Consider the following 18,273-nt stretch of genomic DNA (forward strand, 5'->3'; position numbering starts at 1 on the left):
TAAGGCAGAATTCACCAATTCCAATAAAATCCAACTTATATTTCAGTTTTTGCATCGTACCACCATTTAGATAACTCCCATCTTAAAAACAAGAAAAGCAAAAATTCTGCATAAACCATTTCAACCATCATGATGCTTAGAATAAGCAGTTATTTACAATCAGATATTTCCTTACACTGGGATTTGAAGCTAAAAGCAGAGCGCCAAAAGTGATTTTTGTAAAAAATAAAAATAAAATAAAATGTGAAATGTTTCTCAGAGTAACTCAAAACAACAGGGAGGTCATTGGTGGCGAACCATCCTCCTGCCTCTAGTTCCGGTCTATGTAATCATCTACTTAAGAGTAAATAACAGCCTCAAATAAACATGATGATGGTTTAAAGGTCAGATAAAAGGCAAACAAATAGGTGGAATGTTTTTAAAACAAAAGCAGTCCTAGCCCTTAGCTTTAATCTAGCTAAAGGATGCTTCAAAAAGAGTGAACTCCACTATGGAGTAGATTTTGTTCCATTATTGTTGCAGCAAAGAACATGTTTTGTAAATGAAAGTTTATGAAATGCAACAAAGAAAGGAAACTAAAAAAAAACCTTCTTAATCCAAAAAAGGCTTTAAGAGTACCTTTGCTGTTTTGTTAGATATTAGATTTGATTTTTTTCAAATTTCTGTTTTTCAGATCGAGTTTTATGAATTTAGATTTTTTCAAATTGCTTTTCACAGAACACTCTCTTCATCTCAATATAATACAAATAAACCAATTAAATGTTATCATTCAGGCAGACTAAAAGAAAAGCATCTTTGCTCCTCGTTCCAGAGGAAAGCCCGCCCCCCATAGGTGAAGAGATGATCTGCAAGAATGGAATTGATTAACTCAATCGGAAAAACAAAAAAAACAAAAATGTGAAAAAAGACAAAAATAAAATAAAAAGTTCGAGAAAACAGTTGGGTTAATCTTCAAACTTTCTTTTGATTAAGAAGTTTTTCGGTTTCATTTCTGGATTGCAATTTCTTTTTGATATAAATCATTTTTAAAATTTTATTTCCATCAACAAAACATGTTCTCTGTTTCCAACAATAATGGACCAATATTCCTTCCATACAGCAGGTGAGTTATTGACTCCTTCCTTTAACAGAACCTCCTTCCAAAGGCCTGAATCCCTTTAACACAAAGAATCAATGTTGACTGATCAAACTACATCACTTTCTGGAACCCATTAGGTTTTTTGGCACCAACAAACCCAATCCACCTGTTAAACCTCAAAACTTTTCAAATAAAGGTGTGAAGACAGAGGAATGATCAGTTTGTACGGCATAGATAACAGGCGTCCAGCTAGAATGAAGCCGTAAGCAGCAGATAGATCTTCTCAAAAATGAAATTAAAGCCGACTGTTAAGACAAGCTTCAGAGCTTAATCGCTTATAAAAGTGCATGAGAAATACTCTAGAGGGGATCAACCAAACGGGCTTAATCACCTTAAAGGAATACAATTAATACTTTATGGCATCATCAGTTACAGGCACATGGGTAAAGTTCATCCAGCCTGTAGAAAATGTACACCGTCTGTGTACAATCCACAGAAATCAGCAGGTGGGACGAAACAAACCTTTGGCTCAATTAACTTTAGGCTTATTAAACATTATTAAAGTGGTGCTTGCCACTTGCATCGTTTGTGTGTTTAAAGTTGATTTTCCAGCTCCATCTAGTGGAGCTTACCCCCCTCTGCCTGAATGGGACAGTACAGGCGTCTTAGAAACATGAATAAACCAGAAGAGGCACAGCTTTTGATGTGGTGTTTGGTGTAACTTTGTCCAAAAAATAAACAAAAAAAAACACATTTCTGCAGTGAGGCAACCATCCTTTAAGCCAGTCTTTTCCTGAGCTCCAGCGACAGCTGTTTTGAGCACACATTGAGAACACTGCGGTGGACGGAGATTTCTTTAGCAGACGTCTACAGGTGTGTGATTTCATGCTCCAGAGGTAAACCGGACGGCTGAGGCAGCGGGAGGAGAGAAGCTCTGCTCCTGGTCCTCTCACTGGATGTGCAGGATGTCGCTCTCCTTCAGGCCAAAGCGGGTTTTGTACTTGTCAAAAAGGCACTGGAGCGACCTGATGTACATTCCATGGTACAGATCCACCATCTCATCTGTCGGGTCCTCAATTTTAGGCACTGTTATTGGCTCCCCCACTGTAAGAGGAAAACAACTTTTTAGAGACCAAGCTTTTGACCTACAGTGACCAGACCTCCCTGATTTCCAGGGACAGTCCCTGTTTTGAAGCACCTGTCCTCAGCTAAAGCTGGCCCTGATTTGACAGTTTTATGATAATGTTGCATGCAGACTGTTATTATGGTAGAAAGAGCACTTAAGCATGTTGTGTGCAGAAACAGCTGTTAGCAAGCTGGCTGTGATGAGGAGCAGAGTGCAGCACTACAGTGAAATCCTCCGGCCCGCTCCAGACGGCCTGAGCGAAACCTACAGCCTCTGCGGTTCCTCCTTTCTGGCTCCCCTCCGACTTCCTCGGAGCTCAAGGAGAGGATGCGCTACTTTATTATTATTATTATTATTATTATATCATAGGAGCAAAACATGCGGAAATGAACACTTAATGACATAATTATAAAAATCACCATAAGCATCCATCACACGTTTCTGCCCAAACATTTCTTTTCATTGTAACCATTGTAATAGTGATAATTAGGATCATACAACATTGGTTTGTTCTTTACTTCCAAACTCAGCATCTCTTCATTCATGCCTGAGATATTTTGTTTTGAAGTTGTGAGAAGCGCTCTTGGAAGCTGTGATGGGATTGAAAGAAACTTTTAAGCCTCTTGGTATAAAATGAATATTTTGACGGAGATGAGAAATTTGCTTCATGGTACAATTTTTTTTGTTGTTTTTCTGACACTAGTGACTTGTTTTTATGGACAGTAGGCTGATAGGAAAGAGGGTATGGGTATAAGGCCTCCATACATGGGTCGTGTGCGCTAACCACTGCGCCACCAAAGCACACCCTGCTTCATGGCATGTTGAAGTTCCAATAGTTTGCATCCAATAATTTAAATGAACTGTCTTAGTTTTTGGGAATATATAAAAATGATGCTCTGATTTTTCAGTTACCGATCTGTCGTTACGGGATTTTGATTTTATTATGTCAGTTTTAGATTAGTCTAAGATTGATAGAAGAGGAAGAAGATTAGAAGACTGAAAGAAGATTGAATGAGAGCAGAGGAAAAATCGACTTAGAGTAAAACAGAGCAGGTAGAAGTCAGCTACAAATAGTGTTAATTAGTGCCATCGAGTCATTCAGACTTCTTCCCTCTCTATCTTCTATCAATTGATTAATTTGATTAATCGTAAGAAATAGGAGAGGGACATTCTTGGATTTTACACTTGATTTTTGTTGTTTAAATATGAATAAATGTCTAAAAATGTATGAAACCATTTCCTATTCCATTCCTATGATTTGCATTTCATTTTATCTACCAGCTGGAAATGTCTCCAGATATGATTTCAGAAATCTGGTCATCTTATTTTGACCCCCAGATTCCACATACTCCGTCTGCGCTCCGCTCCCCTCACATACGCCGTGCGGAGCACCTGTCTATCATTTTAATCAAAGAGAACTGTTCAACATCACCCGCTACTAATCTTCTCCATCCTTCATCATCAAAATATTTAGCCAAGCTATTTTTTGCTCCTGTCTGGTCAAGATCTGTGATTGCAATCGCACCAAACAGGAAAAAAAAAATTAAAATTAAATAGGGATAACTAGGATCATGAATGGTGAATCTGTCGTTACCCTGTTACAAAAATACACAACTAGAATAAAACATTTGGGCAGAAACTGCATATACGCTGGATGCTGATGTTTTTTTTTATACGTCATTAAATTAAGTGTTCATTTCAGTGTGTTTTGCTCCTATAAATTTAATAATGATATCACGCATGATCTCCTCGAGCTCCGAGGAACTCGGACGGGAGGAACAGCAGAGGCTGTAGCCTTTGCTTTGTGCAGGCTGGAGCGGAGCGGGCTGGACATGGAGGATGTGGGATTTCAGGGTAACTCTCATCTGCCACTAGGTCACATTGAGGCAGTTTAAAAGGTAAAGATCATCATGGACAGGCTGACCTGGTATTAACATCCTAACTGATTGGATCTATACAGAGACAAAACAACTTTTCAACTTTTAATTATCAGTGAATTCTCCACTAAATTATATTTAAAGCACCATCCAATCAACGAATTTATACTGCTTTGCCAACGTGTTCCTACCTCTTAAACTTGCCATGAACTTCCCCGTGTTTTACTGCTATTTTATTGAAAAAAACTAAACAAACTTCAGATAGCTTCAAGCTGTTCTCAGAAAGGCTCAGGGCTCCTTAATAAAAAGAAAAGCATTGTAAAACAATTTTAATCGATCACTCAAAGAGCATAGAGCAATAGTTTATTGCCAGAGATCAATAAACCGAGAAGCAGCAAAACGGCTGATCGTTACTCTGGAGGAGCTGCAGAGGTCCACAGCTCGGGTTTGAGAATTTGTCACTACAGCTGAGACCTAGTGCCAGCCTCAGACACCCTCCACAATCACATAGACTGATGGATGTCTTGAAGAGCGAGCATCAGAAATGAAATCATATCATCTCATAGCTTCTAGAATATAAATTAATTTCTCTCCTGCTGCGAACAATGTAGCGACCTTTAACCATTACACTGCAAAAATAATCTAGAAATAAGTAAAGATTTCTTAAATTAAGTGTATTTACCCTTAATTTGTGTAGGTAAATAAGATGATCTGCCAATGGAATGAGTATTTTTACTCTTAAAATAAGATAATTAGATAAAATGCACTTGAAAACAGGCAATGCAATAGTTTTTTCTCATTTTAAATATAAATGGTCTTGTTCCATTGGCAAAGTGTCTCACTTACCTCCTCAATCCAAGAAAAAATCCACTTATTTTAAGAAAAAAAATTACTTAAGATTTACATGTTTTGCAGCGTATCAAAGCTTTTAAAGATGTACTTTGAAAAAAAAAAAACTTTTAAACTAGTTATGAATCATAAATCATTTTATTCCCATCATTTAGAATCTAAAAGGCCCAAGAGGGTATGAATACTTTAGGGACCTTTAGGGTGCATTTTTGTTGTTTTCACTCTTGTAGATGCATAACAAGGAATGCAGACACTTGCCTATGGTTGTGATAGGATTTCCAAAAGGCACGATTCCCCAGGCGCTGCCGTAGAAAAGGCAAGGGGCAAAACCCAAGATCTTCTGCAAACGCTTCTGCAGGGCTCTCCAGCAGGTCCCCTCCTCAAAGATCACCTGCCTGTAGGCGTCATTCTCTCCGAAAGAATACACTGGAACCAGGTCGGACCTGAACCATCACAGAGGAAGTCATTCAGCTAAAGTTTACATTCAAGAACACAAAATATAGAAACTACAAAAAAAAGCGGGGAAACGGACACATTCAGCCTCATTAAGGTTGACCTAAAAATTCCTTTAAGAAACCAGACTTCTGTTATCTACCAGGCTTAACAGTCAACATCCCAAGTATTTATGCGTTTATTGTTATATAGTAATGATATCAGAAAATGGCCTGGCAGAGAAGAGATAATTACGATTGAGGGTTCAGAGCAGTGGAGGTTTTAGACCTAATTTTCCAGGGGAGGCCAGCGTGTTTCTTTTAATGGGGGCACAAAAAAGCATGAAGCAAAAAAATGGGCAAAGGATTTAAATATTTTAAGAGAGCTGCATGACATGAAATTTCCATTGAATTAGGTTTCATTAAAATTCCAAATGAAAATATTTATTTTTGGCTTGAAAATGTTCATTTGAGTTATCCGAAAAATAAAAATAAAAACCCCTTAGCATAGCAAAACAGCAACTCAAAAAAAGTATTCATATAAATATCTAAAAGATCGAATAAAGTTATTATTTGGAATATTAGGTCAATATACATTTATAATTTAGGAATTTTACATGTTTATAACTTAACTTAAAATTACAGTTTTCTATAAACTCAGAATTAGAAGTCAAGAAAAACTGATAAATTCAGTGTTAAAAATTATTTCAAAATTTAACAAAAATGTAAAAATTATAGAGTATTTTTTTTTTATTAGTTAAAAAAAAAAAAAACATTTAGCAGATGAAAACTGGGATCCTATCTCAATACCACTGAAGCTAACACCTTATTGTTTTTAAATAATCAGTAAAACAGAATTTGTAAAGAAAAAAAAAGAAATAGATTCAAAGGACCTATCAGTAACCATGTCTGTTCCAGCGCGCATCATCATCATCAGAACTTGTTTGAGTATCATGTCTGCAGTATAGTGGCCATAACAGGGGCCAGGACATGATCTACAGGGGCACTGGCCCCCATTGGCCCCCCGTCTAGAACCGCACATGGTTCAGAGGAAACGTGTAAAATAAAATATGTCCGCTTAACCAAGTGGGATGCTTTCATTTGGAAACCACAGCTAAAAGAAACGTCCAACAGAAGCTGGCTTCAGGTGTTTTTTTTTTGTTTTTTGTTTTTTTAAACCAGTGTCCAGTCTGGCGATGTGGCAATAACAATAATTGTCTTGATGCCAAAAAGCGAGGCTAACAGATTTTGCTTTCACAAGTGGAGCAGTATGACTATTGCCATAGTGTTCTGCTTGATTTATGCATATACATTGCTTTATTATAAATCATGCAGGGAGTATTACAGATTATAAGGACACTGCAATGTAAGTAGAACAGGAAAGCAAAAACAGAAAAAATGAGAAAAGATGAAAATAAGAGGAGATAAAAGGGAGATGATGATAAAAAGTTTTCTTTTTACATCTTTCTTTGCAGTTGATGAAGCAGAGAGAACAGCACAACCAGCGGATATAGTATAGCAGATACAATGAAGTAGCACCCTGATACTATCGCTGAAGTATAAGTAGTATTATTTAATCTGATTTTTTGTTAACCTGGAGTCCGTTTAGTTCGCCCTGCTGGCATTAGCAGCCTATTTTCAGCGCCGCTCTGGAGAAACACATGGGGTTTTGTTCTGGCGATGCATAACGATTACGCAAGGGGATTGTAGAAATGGGAAACTTTATGATTGATGTCAGTAGGAGAACTTTAGGGACGCTTCGTTTAATTACCTTCTCAAATTGTCTTAGGCAACACTTTCAGGATTTGGGGTTTTACACGAAGATCATCCTCAAGGCTAGTTTCCACCTTTGAAAAAGGAAAGCTATTCAACTGGCTGGAACATCATGCCTATTTTATAAGAAATGAACCACTTCTGGAAAGTGCATCCAAAGCGCCCTGAACTTCACACATTAAAACGCTAACCTAGTTGTTATGAATGAAGGATCTTCATCACTGCACATAAGGTGCACAGAGTGATAGGTTTGCATTAGAGAAACATACCAAGATGACTTATCGGTGGAGTTAATAATGGGGATTAATGTACTGCTGAGTGCAGGTCAGGACGGGTTCATGCATTCTGACCTTTCAGCAGCGGTAGGCCATGCCACGAGGCGCTCAACACGACACATTCATAACAGATTTACTGACGCCTTGCTCTGGGCTTTTCTGACCTTTCAAAGGTTAATCATGTAGGGTTTGTTCATTCCTGAGGTTCACAACAGCAGAGAAGTTTTCATAGCAGATTTGGCTTAGGTTGCATTTTGAGACCTTGAAGTGTGTGTTTATGTTGCAGCGTTTAAGCGGGACTCACCCTTTCTGCAGGGCCAGCCTTACAAAGCCTTTGCGGTTCTTTAGGGTGACAGAATTCATGCCCGGTGCACAGTGCAGAGACTCCGCTGCTCCTCCGACTACAATCACTACAGCGTTTCCCGTCCCGTTGCAGGACAGCAGGTAGTCGATGGAGTGCCTGTTCACTGGGCAGATACCTGCAACAGGGAGCAGGATACAGAAACAAGGCATTCGCTGTTAATTTGGTTAAAATGATACACATATTTATAACAAAACAGTAAAAGTTGTATAAATAATTTGCATTTAGGGTGAAAATCTTGAATTGTCGGTAAATTTGCACCATTCAGAACTCCTTAAGAGGCTTACTTTTAGTTTCAATTCTGCATAAATTCATCTCTAAGGAGCTTTTTGCCATCCAATTAGTCTGATCAAACTGTCAATATTTTTGCAATTAACACAATTATCTTAGTTGCAGCCCTACTTCATTCATGATAATAAAAGTTGCACAAGTTTCAATGTAAAGAAATAAGTTAATAATCAAACATCAACTAATAGCAGATGTAAGAAGCAGCAATGCATGCACCTCTCGTGATCTAAAGGCGTGGCTGTTGAATACACAAATAAATCAGAGGGCGTTTCACTCACTGGTCAGTGTTAAAGTAGCGCTCTACCTCTAGATCAGGTCCTTTTGATTATGTTCCAAAATGTAAACTAAAGTGTATTTATATTTTCACAGATATGTGGAAAAGCAAAAAAGCACAGTCAGATTAGTTGCCTTTTAAGCAGCGGAAATAACTCTAAAGGCCAATTTATGCTTCTGAGGCATAGCCTCTGCAACCGTCAAAACCGTCTCTGTGCGCGACCACACCCCCCGTGCAGAGGTTCCGCAACAGTTTTTTGCGCCACAACAAAAAAATCCTGACTACGCGTTGGATGGTTGCAATCCCGCGCAGACCTTAATCAGAAGTGTGCAGACAAAAAGCAGCTGTGATTGTTCCATGGTATGCCTTTCCAGCTGTCTGTGTGGTCGTCCTTCTCGATTCGGTGCCGGGGGCATGCCATTTTAAAAAAAAACGAGGAACAACTACAATGGACAACTACGACGAAAGGTAAATCCGGGAGGTTTGGAAGTACAACCACTTGTACGATGCCTCAGATGAACTATATAAAGATGACCGTGATATCTTGCAGACACGGCATTGTTTTTTTGGAAGATAAAATGCTCCCGCTGGCACTGTCGAAGTGCTTGTGACCATCCGCTGAAGTTCTCGTGAGTTCTCAAATAGGCTCCCCGTTGTGCTTTTGAAACTGCTGTGCGTGCCTAGAAATTCCAAACCGATGGTGCAGAAACATGCCAGCAAAACTGGTTCGTGACCAGACCCAAGCGACATCTGATGTGCGTGGCTGCAGAAGTCTAATCTGCCCTTAAGGGTGCGTTCAGATGGAACGCAGTGTCCGTGGCAATTTCCACGAGCACTCAGTGAGTCGTACGAAAGAGGGAAGCTTGATCTTCCATTTCAACTCTACAGGTCCCCTAAATTCCCTAGAGATGGATGATAGGACTCCCAATTGCTGCATCTGAATGACGGTCGGATTCTGCGGTGCTTCCTTGTATCTAGCAGGGCAGAGAGCACCAGTGCTGGGGAGGGGCAGCGGCTATAAAGGACGGGAGGTAAAGGAGGATGACAAACATTCATTCTACACTGGAAGGCAATCGAAATCTAGATAGGTCATATTTTCTTAAAATAAATGAATATTTTCTTGATTTGAGGAGGTAAGTGAGGAACTTTGCCAATGGAACAAGACAATTTACATTGAAAATAGAAAAAGAAAAACAATTGCATCATCTTATTTTCAGTCCATATTATCTAATTATCTTATTTTAAGAGTAAAAATACTCAGTATATTGCCTAAGTATCTTATTTACCTGCTCAAATTAAGGCTAAATACACTTTTAGCACACTTCTAGATCACATTTGCAGTGTAGGGCTAAATTAAAACAGCTTCTTTAAAAAGCCACCTAAAAACCTTGTAAGAGCATTCTTTGTTTCATCCTTTGTCAGCATTATTGTATCATCTTCCCTTCTCACAAAAAAATAAAATACAGCTTTGTCTCGGCTGCACTCATTCAACCTCTTCACAACCACAAACAGTCCCTGATTTGTTGCCACAATGCAACTTCACAGAAAGGTTCAGATGTTTCAGCTTCAGCGGTCACTGCTCCGTTACCTCCTCGCAGTGACATCAGAACAGTGGCTGCCTGCAGAGGGATACTACGCAGATCCACCGCTCTTGCTGCAGACACCATGTTCGGTGTGAATGCACCCTAAGAAATAACTCTCCATGAGAACAAACGCGTACAAAGTGTCTAGAAGGTATCGCTGAGAAAAGATCAAGTCAAAAGAACAAAGAGCCCCTCAGCAGTTGAAGCTCTAGAAATGAGTCAAATCAGCAGATCGAAGTAAACAGGAGCTGTTGAAGCTGAACAACAGGACAAGGGTCAGCTCCCTGACAAACACGGTTATCAACATCATCAAACATTCCAAGAAGTCAAACACCCCTCCAGCAGCAGACAGAGCTTCTCACCTCCAGACATCAGGTAGTCCCGAAGGACAGGCAGGCGGAAGTTTCCTGCCAGGGTTGCCAGGGAGGGTTTGATCCCCGGGAATTTCTTAGAGAATCCCGTAGCCTCTGTACCAAAGTTGCAGAAAGCCCCAAAGCAGAAGATACCGTGGGGATGGTAGCCCAGTATGTAGTTCCGGCTGGGAAGCAGATCATGGGTTTTGATGAGCTGAAAGACATGAAGAGGGTTGGGCTGGATGATACACATCTGTATGATACAAGCATAACCATACTAAATAATGACATCTTGCTAAGTAATCCTATGTTAACCGATCAGGCTTCAGTGATTCTCCCATTTCAGGAGTTTTCTGTGTGCTGGGAGGCACTAATCGATAAAGATATTGACTGATGAGTTATTGTTTTTACAGAGAATCTGGGAACGACTCCAATGTTTTAGTAAGACTGGGACATCCTTATCAGCTCAAATCCAATGGCGCTCTTCTGTACCTCCTTCAACACAATCATAAAACTACTGACCCAGTGCACATGGTTCCCATCTGCTCAGTCTGGCCGGGTTGGACTTTTAACGCTCTGCGCCATTTCAAGATCTTGATTTCTGTATTTGCACATTTACACAAAAAAAAGGTGCAAACCCAGCTCACAAACAGCTCTCCTGACGTGCACACAAGGCTTCCATAGCAGCAAGTCAAAGCTGGGGTTGCATAATCCCATTAGGAAAATGCGATCCCATTTAAGATTGCCATAGTAGCTCAGTCCTCCGTCTGGCAGCGGATATATGCCGGACAGTCGGAGGAAGGAGCAGAGAACAGACCTAGTGGCCGAAGCAAACGGGTTGCAATTACCCAGAAGTACCTTTGTTTTTTTAGGTTTACATCAGAATGCATAAGGCTGTTTATCTGACAATCAATCCAAATCCAGATTTACTGTGGTGTTCACTTCCACACAAACATATGGTCAGACTTTGACCAGTTAGCTTCCAGCTCATAAATAATAATCTCTTCCTTGGTACATGCCTGTTTTTCTCCCTTTTTATATCTATAAAGGCATGAAAGGTCAACTTAAGTCCTCCTTCCTAAGGACCTAAGTACACGTTCCAGCTCTGTGTTGACTCATGCAGGATTTACAGTGCTATTGATATTTGTAACGAAAGACAAACAGGAGGCATGGCAGCTGGATCTCAAACAGACAAAGACAAGCAGTTCAACAGTACAAACATCACGGATCAATTTGATTAACAAAGTCCAGTTACCTCAGTTTGGTGGAACAAAAAACAAGGTTTTTGTTTTTAAATGGATGCACCAAATTATCCGAGTTCTCTGGTTTTGGTTTTTAAACCTGCTGATTGCTTTGCATTTACAATGGCTGCTGCCTGACATTTATGCTGATTGTATCAACACCCTGTAAAGTAGTGAGCAGACAAACCTTTCACAAATAAATAACTTAAAAAAAGTCTGCCATGCATTTTTAATTGACTATATACCCATAAATAAAACCAAGATGCGTTCATAATCAATATAAACATTAGGCTTTGGCTTTTTGGCTGGCATGAAAAACATTATGCTTTAAAGCAAGTAACGGAGTTTGTTAATGCTGGATACAGCATTGGTGAAGCATGGTGGTGGCAGTATCAGGCCGTGATGATTGTCAAGAATGGCGCCAAGTACTGATGGGCATACAGGTGGAGTTTCATAGAGTTCTGGGGTGAAAGTTAACCTCCCAAAAGGCCTAGTCAAAGACACGAAATAAACCCAACTTCAGTTGAACTTGTAGTTAAATTTGAATTCTACACGATATCAATCTAGGAAGCCTCTTTTCAGATGCTTTTTTAAAAGGGAGGTACATTAAATAGAATTCTTCAAGCTGATTGGGTACCTGCCTCCCTTGTCGAGTTTTTAACCAATCACAGCAGCCGACTGATAAATCAAACTCTTTCCAAAGCAACTCTGGAGGAACAAGCAGCCATTTTTCCATCCACAAAAGGCAAAAGTCGCATCCTTTTGCTAATTTTTTAAAAGAAAAAGAGGGTAACATCAGATATTTCAGCTTCAGCGGTACCTGCTCCGATGTCTCCTCACAGTGATATCAGAACAGTGGCTGCCTGCAGATTAGTGTTGCACCGATACCAGTATCGGACGGGGCCCCGATACTGCCCTAAAATGGTGGTATCGGTATCGGCGAGTACCAACAAATAGGGCACAGATACCATTTTGAGAGCCATAAGTTTATTCGACTATTGTCACCCACTCCTGGTAGGCAACAAAAACTTTTTATTTTTATTGTCCTGTAGAACTTAAAAAGTTCTACAGGATTCACTTTGTATTAGATTTTTTCCTGCTTCACAAAGGTAGGCAGCAGCTTGACATGAAGCCATGATGGCATTTAGTTTACATTATTATGGTATCGGTATCGGCCAATACTGCACAGCCAGGTATCGGGTATCGGTATCGGGGCCAAAAAATGGCATCGGCGCAACACTACTGCAATGTTTGGTGTGAATGCACCCTAAGAGATAACTCTCCATGAGAACAAACGTTTACCATAACATTATGTGACCATGATTACATCACTGTGCATGCGTACATGCACACATATACATACACATATACACATATATTTTCATTCAAAGAGGGATAAAATCGTAGCTGCATTGGGTTAACCATACTATGTTTGATGGACATTAAAGCTGGAGCTAAAGCTCAGGAAGTATTCCGATGCTGCTGTGAAATCAGTAGACATGCAAATACATGTTCTTGCTAACATTGCTAATGGTGTTAGCAATGCTTTTAAGCCCCATCCTCCAAGTTGAGGGTTTTCCAAGAGGCATTACAGCACGGTTACAATGGACAGAGCTTCCTTGGTAGCTACATTATTGGCGACCAGCTGGCTTTCTGGTAGTTCAGTGGTTCTGCCAGTAGATGGCACCACGTTTGATTTCACCTGCTCATATCACCCGGTGCTGGGGTTTTATTTAGGCTCAAAAAAGGGCCATCAAAACTCTATTGTGACGGACTTTTAGAGCATATAGCCTTATTCTATCACAAGTAACTGGATTCTAGTATTTTTGTTAAAGGCATATAGTATGACCATTTACCTTTAAAGTCTCCCCTGTAAAAAAAATTTCTAGAACAATATCAGAACTTCAACTATTTTTTTAAAATGACCACTAATATCAGTAATGAATAGTAATATACTCTTCTGGTTAAGCTCAAATAACGTTTGCTGGTTCTGATCAGGTGGGATTTAGTTTATTAGTCATCCAATTAAAAGTATGCATAAGAAAATAAATGATACCAGATGAGAGACCTAAAGCAAAACTAAAGATTGAATAAAAGTTTGGGAAATTTACATTTTTTTTTTAAGCAATCTAAATGTAGTCTTTATCATTCCTTATCTCAGGTTTTAGTATATCAGTACAAAATGGTTTCAGTAAAAGCCAATCACAGCAAAAATGGCTCTAAAAATCTGATTTCCATCCTCACAAAACGGGTTTCTTCTTCCCTCTTACAACACTTCAGGTAGCATTTATTTTTTTGGGTGACCTAATTATCCGTTGAATCCAGAAACATGCTCAGACAGCTGACTGTAACAATCAGCAGGTGATATCCTGTGTTTAAACAGGATCCAGCCTTGACCTTTGGCCCATCCAGAGACAGCTACTGTACCACCCTCTGCATGGAGCCAGCGTGTTTTTGTGCCAGTTTGTGATTGCACACTGCTCCAGTCACAGCAAGGATTACCCAGATACCTTCAGACTATCAGGCAGAACAAAGGTTTAAACTCCAGACCAACGTACACCCTCCATCATTAACACGGGACAAGGAACACCATTGGAGCAGAAAACTGATACACCATCTAGCCCTGATAAGCCTTATCTACAGGAAGATGGTAAACATGCAAACAGCTGCTGAAGTCATACAGCACAGGCTGCACAGTGCCAGATTAAATAGGTTTCAGGATTTATTTTGATTTCCTGAGTTTTAAAGTTTCTTGAATTAGCACAATCGAGCAGAAAGTTGACATAATTACCCGGATGGGGAAATAGTCTCGGAAATATGTCCATACTGTCCAGTTTCTTACCCATGAAGACCTCCTACCACCTGAGGAAAAAACAAAAACAAGACATCAATACATATTTTTTAAATGAAGACTAGAATAAATGATGTGTTTCAAGAACAATCCAGAGCACCATATGAGCAATATTTTTAGCCCTGATGGGCTCTTCAGCTTTAACCAACTGCCCCACCTTAAATCAAACCAATGGTTGTTTGTCGTTGGGATTAAACAATTTGTTTGAATAAATGTATGAGAATTTCTAAGGAGATTTTTCAAGTTTTAAATAAAGAAATTACATACATTTCCAATAAATTATGCATTTGATGGAAATTTCTTTTAAATCCAGTTTTCCACAAGTTTCACATTGCCATATTTATAAGGGATCAGATATTAGTTATAACATAGACTTTGATAAATATTTTAGATGCAAAAATTACACAGTAAAAGTAATAGAAGCTGTTTTGTTTTAAAGAATTCAAACCAAATATTGTCAAACAGACATAACCATGTTTACGCTGTATGCATTCTGGGTAAATGATATATGTTAGGTCCTTTATTACATAACAAAGTCATAAACAATCCACTGGACGTTGTTTCCAAGATTGAAGATGTTTTGCTTCCCATCAAGGAAGCTTTTTCAATTCAAAATGTCAGAAATAACGTTAAGTTCAAGGTTTTATACAGTAACCCAACAAAGCCTTGTTTTTGTTTAGAAAACATGCAAATTGAAACAGACGAACGGGTCCAATCCTTTGAAATGGGGGTCTTTCTTAACATAGATGGCTTCCTTCACGCCAGTAAAAGTAAGGAGACTTTTTTAAATCATAATCTGTTATTTTAAACAGAATTTAACACTGAATAAAATGAGGCGTTTATGCATCAATGTTATAAATTGACTTTTTAAATAATAGAATATAAACTACATAAAAAAAAAAGAACATTTCTCCATTTTTAAACCGGAAATGTTTATTGAAGTAGAGAACAACAATAATTCAGTTTGGTATAAAGACAATTTCCTGATTCACATATTTTATAAAACACCAAAACTGAATAAAATAATTGTTATTTCTTCTTTCTTTTTTCAGGCTTAATGTTCCCAGTGGGCTTTATGCTGCCCTGCAAGGCTTTAAACCTGGGTTTAATGGAGACAAAGCCATTCTAAAGCACATATCAAGGAGCTCATTTAGAGCCTGGATCCATATTTATTTTTGATTCATGGTGGAGAATCCTGCTTCACAGCAGCAGGTTGAGCCAAACATCCTCTAAATGTGCAGGGTAATCTTTGAGCACCATTTTACTTTTCTTTCACCAGTTCACCACAGTTCTTCCAGCAGTCCACACTTTCTCTGCTCTCTTTTTCTCATCATCTTCTCCTTCTTTCCCATTGCCCATTCAGAGCTAAACAGGTCATCCACCCAGCATTCATTGCGCTTCAGAAAAAAATGGCGACTTCCATGGGAAAAAATATAAGAAGGATATATAAACACAGAACAGAACACTGATAACCGAGGCTATCAAGAAAAAAAAAAAACAACAACCCTGAAGCTAAATGATACTTTTCTCTCACTTGAGCCAACTGAATGTTTCTGAAACAAACATAGTGAACAAAATGAGAAATGTATGAAAATAGTAACAAACCTCCTTCAATAGTTGCAAATAAAACGTTATTTTCTTGTCCTTGAGAAATGAAAACATTATTTTTTGGTAGATTTCTAATTGGATGGAATCAGTGCTTCAACTTTTTACTGAATCGTTTGTAAATATCTCAAGAAGAGTCCAAGATTCACGTCTTTATGCCCACAAAACACAAGTCAATGGCTGGATTTATATTGACCTAAATCACTCAGTCACTTTTTCATACAGCTGGGAAAATCTTTTGGCAGACAGGATCTAATCTAAGTCAGTTAAGTTGTGCTTTTAGTAAGAAGCCCACCGATGCGGTTGGAAATTTGCCATATCCTGATGATTTGATGAGGAACCAGTCGAGGCATAATGCATTCCTTGTTTGTGCTCATCGTTACAAAAGAGCTTACCCAATGCTGTGGTAACGCTGTACTTTTTTATATGACGCCATGATGACAAGCCAGCTATGTCTGTGCACGCACTCATGGACACTCAGACCCAGCAGATTTCAGCACCACCATATCACGTATTTACGCTGGTGAAGATTCTCAGTCATCCAGGTCAAAGTCATTCCAAAAAAATGAAAATTAAAAACAATCCACTGGACTCTGTTTCCAAGAATGAAGACGTTCCGCTTCCCATCCAGGAAGCTTTTGAACCGTTTTGGCTGGATAAAGTTTTTGAACTGAAACTTTTGAGTTAAAAAAGCTTGGATTATTTTTAAGTTTCTTTTTTTGGAAGTCATGTATTTAGATGTTTTCACCTTGTTTCGGGGTGTTCCAGTCAACAATTAGCCAGGCGGTGTAAAGGGCAGCAATCAACCAGCAATCTGTGCAGAACATATAGATCAACAGCAGGGTGCAGGCAATACCTAGACACAGAGAGGAGAAATGGAACGTTAAATCATGTTAAAATGTAAACCAACAAAGCTTTAGACAAATGTTTCTGGTTTGGCCCTCACCCATGGCTAAGAAGGAGACGACCCACTGCAGCACAGAGATGACCTGCAGATGCTTTTCCATCTTGGAGCTGCAGGGCCACAGCGCTGACGGCACGTCCTGCAGGGAGGACAGGATGCTGGAGCCCGTGCCTGCAAAGACATTCATGAAAACTTTTTTTTTTTCCTGAAATTTTCTTTCCCTCCTCCTCCTGAGGAAAAATAAATCAGCCGTTTCCAAATAGGTCAAAAAGCAAACAAAGCATTAATGATTTCTCAAAAACTGTTCAGTGGTTTTATTTCAAAGGACTGCAGCTACTGGTTGCTCCATGCTGTTAATGTACACGTGAGCACTGAGGGCAAAGTGGTTCAAATTAACAACTACTAAAGCTTTTTACCCTGAGAGCCAACAAGGAGAAGAGCTAACTCCAGGAAAACGCTGCCATCTAATCCCTCACTGAAAATAACCTACCATTGGTGGTAATGCCTGTAAACTAGGATGCTGCAGCTACTTAAGGCTCCTGCTGCGTTGAAAGAACATTGGTACTGGCAAGAACTGAGTAAGTGGAAGCTAAGCTTTGCTAAATAGAGATCTGGAGGAGAAAAATGCTGGAACTACAGGGTACTCTCTGGTATGGATGAGCATCCTGCCATGTGTCTCACATGCTGCAAACACAACCTAAAGAAGGAGACAAATATAGTTTGGAGATTTCTTTTTTGTTTGCCAGTGCCATTTTTTAAAGAACCAAATAAAAACATAGATTTATCAGCACCTCAACTGTATCATTTTATTCTTAGTATAAATTAAAAGACATAACTTCCTTTAAATAATCGGAGCATGTTCAGGATATCGCAGTGTGCATGAAATAACAAAAGATACCGTGCTCACTTTTCATACGGAAATTATGCATAGAAACTCAAAAACGTATTGGGTTCTATATAGGCAAGGCAAGGCAAGGCAAGGCAAGGCAAATTTATTTGTATAGCACAATACAGTACAAAGACAATGAAAAGTGCTATACATGATTAAAATATAGAAAAATAAAACAGAATCAAAGCAAGTAGGAAAAAATGAATAAAAAATGCAGAAACAAAAAAAGAACATTAAAAACAGTTGGACTAAAGAAAATAAAAAAGTTGAACTAATGATATTTTAGTTTAACTGTTTAACTAAAAACATATAGGAAACATTATAGGAAACATTTAGGAGGAGGGTGGAGACGATATGTTGGCTACAGGTATCTATGGAGTACAGATTGTTACATTATCGTTGCAAAAGAAAAACCTGCTCTGTTAATAGAAATTTGAGAAAAAAAAGGGGCAAACTAGAAATGAAACTTTAATACAAATCTTCTAAAAAAATATTTCTCCTTTTCAAAAATAAAA

At 38.8% G+C, this 18,273-nt stretch overlaps 1 protein-coding gene across 1 annotated transcript in view; it reads right to left on the bottom strand.

The window, feature by feature from the left end:
• Positions 1-935: 935 nt before the first annotated feature.
• dgat2 (diacylglycerol O-acyltransferase 2) overlaps positions 936-18,273 on the bottom strand; it is a 19,164-nt gene continuing 1,826 nt past the window's right edge. Inside the window, exons 2-8 of the mRNA XM_015394620.1 lie at positions 16,912-17,040; positions 16,714-16,821; positions 14,301-14,371; positions 10,278-10,482; positions 7,714-7,888; positions 5,189-5,373; positions 936-2,182 (exon numbers count right to left, since the gene is read on the bottom strand). Of these exons, the coding sequence (XP_015250106.1) occupies positions 2,028-2,182; positions 5,189-5,373; positions 7,714-7,888; positions 10,278-10,482; positions 14,301-14,371; positions 16,714-16,821; positions 16,912-17,040 (1,028 nt within the window). The 3' untranslated portion in view covers positions 936-2,027. The remainder of the gene's footprint in view (positions 2,183-5,188; positions 5,374-7,713; positions 7,889-10,277; positions 10,483-14,300; positions 14,372-16,713; positions 16,822-16,911; positions 17,041-18,273) is intronic.

Source organism: Cyprinodon variegatus, unplaced genomic scaffold (assembly GCF_000732505.1).
Source record: "Cyprinodon variegatus isolate N-32 unplaced genomic scaffold, C_variegatus-1.0 Scaffold700, whole genome shotgun sequence".
Classification (NCBI taxonomy): domain Eukaryota; kingdom Metazoa; phylum Chordata; class Actinopteri; order Cyprinodontiformes; family Cyprinodontidae; genus Cyprinodon; species Cyprinodon variegatus.